This window comes from Pistacia vera, unplaced genomic scaffold, assembly GCF_008641045.1.
Source record: "Pistacia vera cultivar Batoury unplaced genomic scaffold, PisVer_v2 Contig81, whole genome shotgun sequence".
Classification (NCBI taxonomy): domain Eukaryota; kingdom Viridiplantae; phylum Streptophyta; class Magnoliopsida; order Sapindales; family Anacardiaceae; genus Pistacia; species Pistacia vera.
In genome coordinates this window covers 201,884-213,845 of record NW_022196679.1, presented here as the reverse complement: position 1 = coordinate 213,845, position 11,962 = coordinate 201,884, and the positions used below count along the sequence as shown (strand labels likewise).

General features: G+C 36.3%; 1 protein-coding gene across 1 annotated transcript; it reads left to right on the top strand.

Annotated features, from left to right (window-relative positions):
• Nucleotides 1–10,686: 10,686 nt before the first annotated feature.
• LOC116117461 (ribulose bisphosphate carboxylase small chain, chloroplastic-like) lies at nucleotides 10,687–11,474 on the top strand. Its single transcript, XM_031403485.1, has 2 exons — nucleotides 10,687–11,016; nucleotides 11,244–11,474. Exons 1-2 carry the CDS (start codon nucleotides 10,687–10,689, stop codon nucleotides 11,472–11,474), a joined length of 561 nt encoding a protein of 186 aa, XP_031259345.1.
• Nucleotides 11,475–11,962: the final 488 nt, after the last annotated feature.

The following is an 11,962-nucleotide window of genomic DNA, read 5'->3' as shown; positions in this document are numbered from 1 at the left end:
AAATATATGTTCATAAAAAGTAACATCTCTAGCCACCTGAACAGAATGAGATTGTAAATCATACAAAAAATAACCTTTTTGAGTTAGTGAGTAACCTATGAAAACACAAGGACTTGATCTTGGAGAGAATTTGTCTTTAGGAGGGAGAATGGTAGAGTAAGCCAAAGAACCAAACACTCTGAGATGATCTAGTTTAGGTGGTTTACAAAAAAAAAAAAAAAAATTCTCATATGGGGAAAGACCTTGAAGAACTGCAGTTGGAAACCTATTGATTAGGTAAACTGCAGTTTGAACACAATATCCCCAAAATTTGTTTGGAATATTAGACTAAAACTTTAAGGCTCGAGCTACTTCTAAAATATGTCTATGTTTTCTCTTAACAATGTCATGTTGTTGAGGTGAATATGCACATGTACTTTGATGAATAATTCCTTGACTATGGAACAAGTCATGACAATTTTTGTTAAAAAATTCTAAACCATTGTCTGTTCTAATGCATTTTGGGGTGATTTGAATTTGATTATGAACCATGAACATAAAATTTTTAATGCTTTGAAATGCATCTGACTTGAACTGCATAAGAAACAGCCAAGTAATTCTTGAATAGTCATCCACAATTGTAAGAAAAAACCTAGCATGCCCTTGAGTTTGTATCTTATATGATCCCCAAACATCAATATGTAAAAAATCAAAAATGTGATTAGTAGTTGAATTACTCAAAGGAAATGGAACTCTGGTTTGTTTGGCTAAGGGATAGACACAATAATGAGGAGGATGTGAAGTATGCAACTCTTTAAACATAAGTTTTAGAACTTGAAGAATTGGAGAAACTAAATGTTTCATTTAATCCGTCATAAAGTATACAAGGCATCCTTATTTAAAGGGATCAACTTAATCTGATAACAATCAAATTTGAAATAAGAATATTAGTCACACACCTGACTCCTAGGATAACTCCTATATATAAGATTCTGTTTAAATTTAAAGTTAAAAATATCTACATCACAACACTCCTATAATTACACGTGTTTTCCCACACTCCCCCTCAAGCTGGTTTGTATACATCGTAAAGACCCAACTTGCTCACTAAATCTTCGAATGTCTGTTTCTGCAACCTTTTTGTAAACAAATCAGCTAGCTGTTCTTTTGTAGGGACGTAAGGCATACAGACAACTCCTTTTTTCTAACTTCTCCTTAATGAAATGTCTATCAATTTCAACATGTTTCGTCCTGTCATGTTGAACAGGATTATGACAAATGTTAATTGTTGCCTTGTTGTCGCAGAAAAGCTTCATAGGTCCTTCAACTTTGATACCCATTTCTTCGACTAGCTTTTTAAGCCACAACAGTTCACATATACCTTGAGCTGCAGCCCTAAATTCTGCCTCAGTGCTGCTTCGCGCCACAACAATTTGTTTTTTACTTTGCCAAGTGACCAGATTCCCTGCCACATATATACAGAAATCTGTCGTTGACCTCCTGTCATTGATACATCCAGCCCAATCTGAAGGCGATATCGGGTCTAGTGTGAGATAGATAAATGAGTTTTCTGACTAGTTGTTGATATCTCTCCTTCTTGGTCTGTTTCTTATCTCCACTAACCTTCAGTTTAAAGTTTGGTTCAATAGGAACCTCACCAGGCCTGCAACCTAGCATTCCGACCTCCTTGAATAGATCCAGTGTATACTTCCTTTGCATAATTGCAATACCAAATTTTGATCTTGCTACTTCCATCCCTAAGAAATACTTCAAATATCCAAGATCTTTGATTTCGAATTCCTTCCCAAGATACTCCTTAACCTCTTGAACACCTTTACTGTCATTACTTGTCACTATTATGTCGTCAACATATACGATTAACACAGTGATTCTCCCTGTCGAATACTTCAGAAACAGTGTGTGGTCAGCTTGGCTTTGTTAAAACCCGAAACCTTTGATTGCTTTTGAAAATCTGTCAAACCAGGCCCTTGGTGATTGCTTCAGACCGTATAGTGATCTTTTTAGTCTACATACATTGTCCTTTCCATAGTGTTTCTCAAATCCTAAAGGGAATGACATATACACCTCTTCTACTAGCTCTCCGTTGAGAAAAACATTTTTTACATCAAGTTGGTGGAGTGTGTAATCTTGATTTGCTGCTATGGACATGATCACTCTGACTGTGTTAATCTTTGCTACAGGTGCAAAGGTCTGCTGGTAGTCGATGTCATAAGTCTATGTGTACCCTTTAGCAACCAGTCGTGCTTTTTAACGGTCAATCGATCCATCAGCCTTGTACTTGAGATTGAAAACCCATTTACAACCAACGGGAACCTTGCCTTCTGCCGATTTAACAATCTCCCAAGTTCCAGTTTTTTCCAATGCCTTCATCTCCTCCATTATAGCCGCACGCCACTCTTGTTTCCTCAAAGCTTCTTCAATATTCTTGGTATTTCTACAAAAGCCAGATTGAGAGCAAAAGACAAATAGGCAGGAGATAATATGTGATATGATATGTATTTAGCAATGGGATGTTGTGTGTAGGTTCTTACTCCTTTTCTAGTTGCTATGGGTGGATTTAGATCATTACCTGTTGCGTTTGATTCCTCAATCTCGGCTGAAGGATAGGGTAGTATTGGTATGGGTGGAAAGGTCTGCATTATCTTGTTAGGATTCTTTTGCCTTGCAAAAACACGAGTTCAAGGCAGTTAGACTCCTCCCCCTCTTTGCGATTTTCTGGCACCGAGATTGAACCAGAATTTTTTTGAGTTTTTGGAGAAATATCTGCCAAGTTCCTAGGATTCTTTGAATTTTCAGTTTGCTGATTTTTTTGAGGCACTGAAAAATCTGAATTTGAGTTTTGGTTTAGAGAGATTGATGGAGAAGTTTGAGTGTCATTCAAATTTTGAACTGGAGAGATATTTGGAGAGATTTGAGGAGAGATATTAGGAACTGATTCTGATTCCCAAAACTTCTCTTTTGATTTTGATTGTGAGTTTATCTCCCCTTGAAGAGGAGTTTTGGAGAAGTAAGGAAGATTTCCAAAAAAGGTGACATCGGCTGACACAAAAAATTTTTTAGAGATGGGATCAAAACACTTGTATCATTTTTGAGTAGGAGAGTACCCCCAAAAAACACACTTACTGGCCTTAGGATCAAGTTTGCTTCGAAATTGACTGTGAATATTGATGAAGGCTTGGCAACCAAATGTTTTTAGGGGTAAAGAGTGTAATAACTTTGTATTTGGATAGAATTTTTTAAATATTTGAATAAGTGTTTGAAAATTGAGAACTTTAGATGGCATACGATTAATTAAGTATGCAGCAGTCAAAACAGCTTCCCCTCGAAGATATTTTGGAACTTGATAGGTGAATGATAATCATATTTTACACTATGATTTTGCATTGAATTTTGATAGGATTTAGGATACTTTTCATACAATTTGGGTCATAATTGCTACCTAATTCTATGAATTTGTCTTTGCAGGCCTAAACGATGATTTTTAGCATAAATGACAGTTTTGAGCGTAAATTGTGTAACTTGAGTTTGGAAACTCGGAATGACCTGAATTTAGAAGCTTTGGAAAGCTAAGAAGAAGAGCTACAACTTTCATGTTTTGGGTTTTTCCGAATTCGGACTGGAAAAAGGTGAAAATTTGGCTTGAATTCGTGAAAAGTATGCTAAGAACTGAAGAAAAAAACGTATTTGGACGTGCTTCAGTATTTCTGCCATAACTTGATCTGTAGACCTCGGATTGTGCTGATTCTTTAACGAACAGAAAGATAATTGAAAGGGCTACAATTAATATGTTTAACACTTTTCCATATTCAGACTCTATCAGGCTCAAATTTGGCCCGAAAATCTTCGCCACGGCGAAACCTGCATCAGCTGTAAAAATAAAACGGCGCGTTTTGGATTGCTAGGGCTTGGTCCTTAAGTGAAAGAGGTATAAATTAGAGCGAAAAGGAAAGAAAAAGGGTCTTGGTTCGTCATTTGGGAGGCAGCTCATGGAAGGAGAAGATTATTGAAGATTTGGGCTTCAAATTAGAGAAGATTTCTCAATCTTTTGCTTGTTTTTCAATGATGAATCTTGATTCAGTTGGTTTTTGTTATTTTATTTCGTTTTTTAGTATGAACTGAGTTGTTTAGCTAGGGTTTGATGTAACCTTGATACAATGATTCAAATTTATATGAATTGATTTACTTTGAGTTTTAATTTCATGATTGAGTGTTTATCTCTTTGCTTAATGACTTTTGGATGCTTGATCACCATTCAAATGTGTGTTGTTCATAATGAGATTGAGAAGTGATTTGTGATTGTACCTCTTGGGATAAATACCGTAGATTAGCAAACTCTAGAGATAGGTTTAGCGATCTATGAAATCTAGATAGAATTCCATAAAGCTTAAAAGACTTAGAACTATTAATCTTCAATTTGTTGGGTGTGGATGCTTAACAGGGATAAGTAAGGAAATGTAACCTGAGAAGATATGTTTTACAACTTAGGGAATTTGATTTTCAATCAAGGAATTAGAATTTGGGTAATAGATTTTATGATTTGGGTTAGCGTATCTAGGTGAAATCAACACCCTAGCATTTTTTAGCATTGTTTAAGTAGTTAAGTTGTTGGATTTTGCTTTAATTTCATTATCATTCATTTATATTTTGTTAATTTGTATTTAGTTTGTTAATTTTCCATCAATCCAATTTATTATTACTTCAAGTAGGACTTAAACTAGAGAAATCGGTACTTAGTAACACTATCCTCGTGGGAACGATACTCTACTTATCACTTTATTACTTTGTGCGACTAGTATACTTGCTACATTTGCAGTGAACATTAATGCCCTAGCCACTTCTAAGAGATGCTGATTTTTTCTTTCGGCAATACCATTTTGTTGAGGACTATCGATACATGAGGATTGATGAATGACTCCTTTTTCAGATAAGAAATTACTGAGTACAGTAGAGAAATATTCATGACCATTATCCGTTCGAAAAAGTTGAATAGAAACACCAAATTGGGTTTTAATCATGTTGTAAAAATTTTGAAATCACTGAACCATTTTAGATTTGTCTTTTAATAGGTATATCCATGTTAAACGAGTATGATCATCAATAAAAGATATAAACCATCTTGTACCCAAAATATTAGAAACACGGGATGGACCCCAAAGATCGCTATGAATAAGATTAAAAGGCAAAGATTTTTCATATATTTTTTAGCGAGAAGGTGCTCTATGATGTTTTGCAAGTTCACAAATCTCACATTGAAATAGAGAAGGGTCTTTATTAGAAAATAAACAGGAAATAATTTTGCTAAATAACGAAAATTGGGATGTCCTAATCTACGACGCCATAACATGATATTATCTTCTTCAAGAGAAGTGAAGGCTTTATTTGCAACTTGAACTTGTTTACCTAAGCTTGATCCTTCTTCAAAATAATACAGACCATTCTCCAACCTAGAACTGCCAATCCTCTTCCCCGAGATCAAGTCCTGAAACTCACAGTAGGTAGGATAAAAGCAACACAGTTCTGGTCTTTAGTAAATTTGCTGACTAAGAACAAGTTACAGGTAAGTTTGGGAACATGTAACACAGAATTAAGAGCAAGATTTTGAGAGATAAGAATTTTTCCTTTTCTTGCTATGGCTGATAGAGATCCATTAGCTATTCGAACTTTGATATTACCCGAACAAGGGAAATAAGAGGTAAACAGATTAGATAAACCAGTCATGTGGTCAGACGCCCCTGAATCTATTATCCAAGGGATGCGAGAGTTGTGTGTCATACCTGCTAAGGAGCAAGATGGATTAGAAGTGGATTCAGCTGACGTTTTGGTCTTCTGAATCAGGTCCTGAAGAAGATCCCATTGCTCCTTAGAGATGACTAAGTCTTGAGAACCAGTCTGAAAGCCTGAATGAATAGACTGGGTGTCTTCTGTGACATGAAGAGCACGATTATTGCTCGCAGCTGGCTTATTGTTCTTTAGGTGCGCTGGTTTACCATGCAGCTTCCAACAGGTTTCTTTGGTATGTCCGACTTTGTGGCAATGGTCACACCAAGGGCGTCTATTGTCACTCCTTCGATTGTAACACTGCTGAGTTGTTAGAGCAGAGTCGGTAGCCAATGCAGATTTATCGATAGGTAGAGTGGCCTGGTTTCCTCCCATCATCACAAACCGGCGGCTTTCTTCTCGACGAACAGCAGCAAAGACTTCGGGAATAGAAGGCAGGGGTTCTCTTCCAATTATTCGTCCTCATACATCATCTAAGTCTCGGTTGAGACCGATCAGAAACTCAAAAATGCGCTCTTGTTCAAGCATCTTGCTGTACAACTTACTGTCAGCAGCACACTCCCATTTCACCTGTCGATACTGATCAGCCTCTTGCCACAGCCCTTTGAGAATGCTGTAGTATTGAGTGACTGAGAGCTCCCCTTGTCTGATTCGACGAACCCTTTGAGTGACTTCAAATAGTTTTGCAGCATTACCAGCATCAGAATAAGTTTTGACAGCGGCTTCCCATATGGCTTTGGCAGTAGGAAGAAACAGATATAATCGATCTATATTTGGTTTCATAGAGTTGATCAACCAGGTTATCAACATGGAGTTTTCGGCCTCCCAAGTAGGGTATGAAGGATCTGATTCTGGCGGGGCTATAGCGGTGCCCGAGAGATAGCCGTATTTCCCTCGACCTCGGACAAACATGGTGACAGAACGGGACCATGGCAGATAGTTCTGCCCATTCAGCTTATGTGAGGTGATTTGTAGTGAGGGATTTTCGGTTGGAGGAGCATGATGAGGTACTGTTTGGGGAATAGCAGTAGGAGTGGGGTTTGTTTCAGGGCTTTTGGAAGTGTTTTCACCTGAAAGATCAGACATGGTGTTTGGTTGGTGTTTCGACTGGGTTAGGGACTCTCTGGTTTTCTCTTAACTTTTATGGATAGGGATCAGTTCTGCTCTGATACCATGAAGAATTGGAGAAACTAAATGTTTCATTTAATCCGTCATAAAGTATACAAGGTAGCCCTATTTAAAGGGATCAACTTAATCTGATACCAATCAGATTTGAAATCAAAATATTAGTCACACACCTGACTCCTAGAATAACTCCTACATACAAGATTCTGTTTAAATTTAAATTTAAAAATATCTACATCACAATACTCCTAGAATTACACGTGTTTTCCCACAGAACTGAATAAGGAACATGTCCCAATCTTTTATGCCAAAGTTCAAAATTGAAGGATAAACAAGATGCAGAAGAAGAAAAGAAATCATATTCTTTATTCAACTTTGAAACAGAATTTACAGTTTGTTTGAAACAATGTTTCTTACAAACTGATTTGATTATCATATCTAAATCAGATACATTGGAATTTATTTTCGAAAGAGGTACAAAATAGAAAAGTCCTTGGCTTTTTCTACCAATCCCCTTCAATTTGCCACTCCAAAGATCAGAATTAAACAAAAATCAGTATAAAATGTGATGGAACAGTTGTTGGAGAAGTAAATTTTGATACCGAAAGAAGATTATATTTGAAATCTGGTAAATGAAGTACATTCTGAAGATTAACACTACTATCCAAATTACCGAACTAGTATGTTTAATGTAGATCTTTGTACCATTAAGGAGTCCTACTAGTGAATTTATTGGTGATCCAACAGCAACAGGAGATTCCAAACCAGAAAAATTATGGGTCATATGGTCAGTTGCACCTGAATCTATGATCCAATCATCAACATCATGGCATGAGAATAGGGATATAATGTTACTTGCCAAATTAGCTGATGGAGTACTAACATTCTCCTTTCCCAATAGTTGTAAAAGCTGATTATATTGCTCTATAGATAGGACTCTACCGAGAGATGTATCAGAATTTGGACTTTCTGAATTCAAATTTGTAGGTTGAGATTGCACTTGGTTAGCCGAGACCTTAGCTTTTGTATTGTTCTTCCCTTTCGTGAACAAAAAATCAGCAGGGTAACCATGAAGCTTGTAGCAAGTGTCTCTTTTATGTCCAAACAGATGACAATAATCGCATTCAATGTATGGCTTCTTCCCCTTATATTTTGGATTTTGATTTTGAGTCTTTTGGTTATTGTGCACATAAAGAGCAGTGGTAACTTCATTATTGATATTAATTCCAGACAACACTTTTTGACTCTTGTCCTGATTCACCACTAAATAAGCTTGTTTTACAGAATGTAATGGAGACATGAGCAGGATTTGACTACGCACCATAAAGTAAGAATCATTTAGTCCCATCAAGAATTGCAGCAGTTTCTGTTGGTTGAGATGATCTAGATAACCAACGAATTCAATTCATCCCAAAGTGATTTAAGCTTATTGTAATAGATCGCAATTGTGGATGTTCCTTGAGTAAGATCAACTATTTCTCTATGAATACCTTACACTCTTGTTCCATTCACCTTACGGTACTGTTCTTGCAAATCTTGCCATACCTGATGAGCACTGGTTGAATACACGATCCCATTAAAAATTTCTTTCAACACTGTATTGAAAATCCAAGCCAACACCGAAGAATTACACCTCTCCCACTGCATACTCAGACTAGAATCAAAAGTAGTTTTGCCATAAGTTTCATCGATGAACCCTAACTTATTCTTTGCTCGCAAAGAAACTACCATCGCTCGACTCCAAATGCCGTAGTTTTCAGTACCAATAAGCTATTCTGAGACTAATACAGAACCAAGCGTATCAAATGGATGAATATAGAGTGGTGAATTAGAATCAATTGCAGTTGCAACTGGTTCTCTACCAATATTTGCCATTGTTAACTATCTACTCTAGATTGATGATTTTGAGCTGAACTGAGAAGAGACTTTTGGGGAAAATTATCTCAATTTGTTTGATGAGAAGCGTAAGGCTCTAATTGATCAAAGAAGAAGATCAAGAAGCGGAAATTTTGAGTCACGCTCTGATACCATGTTAGCAGATAAAGAGCAGAGAGTATTTTGGGAAGAAGGCACAGCTTGTGTACAGCTTCATTATCAATCTTAAGTTTTATACCATGGTCAAAGACCTTTTAATCAAAATAACAATTCAATTGTTTAATAACTGCAGTAGCTAATTAACCATAGTAGCTATCATCATACAGCCGGCTAACTATAGTCAATACTTAGCTGAACTAATCTGACGTCTAACTCGACAACTGTCAAATTAAACTAATGTTATAGACTTGCAGTACAGTTCTCATTATTTCTCCAATACCTTTCGGACACAGATTGTAGTTTACATCATTGATATATAGTGGTGTATTTAGATATGTAAAATGTGTTCTAACGTCATCGAATATTTCCTGAATCATAGAAAAGCTGAGATGTGTCTTAGTTTCTTTTCTTGATTTTGAAGTTTCAGACTACATCTGAAAATGAGATAATTTTGCGAAAGAATTATTGATTTGAATGAGATATATGCAATTAAACTTTATGGTTTTATCTGAATATCGGTTCAGTTGTTATGGTTGTCGTCTTGTATTTGTGTGTTATATTAGGAGATGAAGAATTATGGAGGAGGGAAAGGGAGAGCCAGAGTTCCATGAGGATAAGATTTTATCTAGTCGCCATGAAGAGAATGCGACATGTCCTAGAACTGTAAAAATTTTCTGGTGACAACCAATGCCATACTGATTCTGTCCCCATATTATGATTGTCTGGTTTTGCAGTCAAAACTGGTGAGTGAGATTGTAAATCTATATAAACATGGCTGCATTTTCTAGATTATATCAGAGATCAAATGATTGATTGTGAAGAACTCTTCAGGAGAATACAATACCAAGAAAACCTTTTTTTCTCAAACCAACCTGAGATTGAATCTATAAATCTCCCAAACTCTAACCCCAAGGGATTGGCTTGACAGTTAAGAAGGTTTGTTCCCTTCCTTGAGTTCTTAGGTTTAAACTTTGAGGTCACTTACCACAATAACATTGTGGATTATCCGATCATTAGGATTTGTAGGGTGTTCAATGAACCCCAAAAATTAGTTCAGGTATGCACAAACTGGTCCGAACACCCAAGTTACCAAAAAAAAAAAAAATTCTCCCAAACTCACTTATTGAATTTGAGTTCAAAATGGGTTCACTATTGAAATCCCTACTGAACCCTACAATGTAGTGTTCATAGAAATCAAAATTCACAAAATAGATGTGATTTCTTTCTCAATTTTGTTCTTTCATGTATTTGGATGAGTTGAGGACCACTTTAACAAAATGGTCCACGATTGCTACACCACCAACCTTCAAAGTGGGGACTCATAATCCCAAAACCTGCAACAAGCTATGGTCTTCTATTGTTTTCTTCTTTCCAAATAAAAATCTTCTATTATATAATTTATATTGTATTTTCCTCCACTTATTACATAAAAATCTTATATATATATATATATTTCATAGGCCTACAATATTGTCTATGGTGTATTATTCATTTCTATAAAGTTTATGAGGAAGATGAAAATAAAAAATGATGGGTTATTTTATTTTATTTCCTCACATATTATACAGTATCAAGATAGGGTGATGGTCTGATAGACTGATTTTGTGCCACGTGGCACTTGGAGAAGGGCTGATATCCGTAAATCCAAGATAAAATTCCAACCCTTGGATGGAAATCTAGCAAACCCAACAAGGCTATATAAAGGCGTCTTCACAAGAGCAATTTGTACTGGATAGTGGATAATAGAAAATGGCAACCCAAATGATCTCAACAGCAGCAACTGCTGCAACCATTAACGGCGGTGCCGCCACCGCAGCTCAGCCGAGCTTGGTGGCACCGTTCTCCGGTCTCAAGTCCATGTCACCTTTCCCTGTAAGTCGGAAAAGCAACAGTGGTGACATGAGGTCTCTGCCGAGCAATGGTGGTAGAGTTCAATGCATGCAGGTTTGGCCACCACTTGGGAAGAAGAAGTTCGAAACGCTGTCGTACCTTCTGCCCCTAAGCCGGGAACAATTGGCCAAGGAAGTTGAATACCTGCTTCGCCAGGGATGGGTTCCTTGCTTGGAATTTGAGTTGCAGGTTTCAGATTATTTTGTTTTCTAAGAACATTACGAAAATCATTTTATTCATTTAATTAATACACATATATATATATAGTAAATTATGAAAAAATTTATCTAGTATTTATTAACAAAATTCCAAATTTAAATATATGTGTGTATTAGAATACAAAAAAGTGTTGTCTAAATCAAGAAAGAAAGTCCTGTAGTTGAAGGTTTCTGAAAGTTTAAAATATTATGTGGCAGCATGGATTCGTGTACCGTGAGAACCACAGGTCTCCAGGATACTACGACGGGAGGTATTGGACAATGTGGAAGCTGCCGATGTTTGGATGCACTGATTCTTCTCAGGTTTTGAAGGAGCTTGACGAGGCTATCAAAGCTTATCCTGAAGCCTTCGTCAGGATTATTGGTTTTGACAATGTCCGCCAAGTGCAATGCATCAGTTTCATTGCCTACAAGCCCCCTGGCGTCTAAATCCGTTCCATCAAACATCAATTCTTCACATAAATAATTCATGCATGTTTGTTCATGTTCTGTTTTTCTGAACATGAGTTTCAACCTTCTGAGGATCAAATTGTAACGTTGTTGAAGTAATGATGTATATCTTTGATATATAACTGTCATTCAGTTAATACCATAAACATTTATGAGTGCGTTTGTTTTACTTTTTTGAATAGTAAATAGAATATTATCCAACGAAATAGGATAGGATCATGAGAATATGTTCTACTTTTTTTAATAGTAAAAAGAATACTATTCAACGAAATAGGATAGGATTATGAGAATATGTTCTGGGAAATATTTTCTAAAATATTTAGATTCTTTTTAACCATTTATATTTGTTAATTTAACTAAATACTTTCACAATAAAAGTTTATAAATTAACAAAAACACCCTCACCTATCAAACTCTTGCAGGCAGTCGGCCACCACCTCTGGGCAATGGTTGAAAGTAGTCAGAAT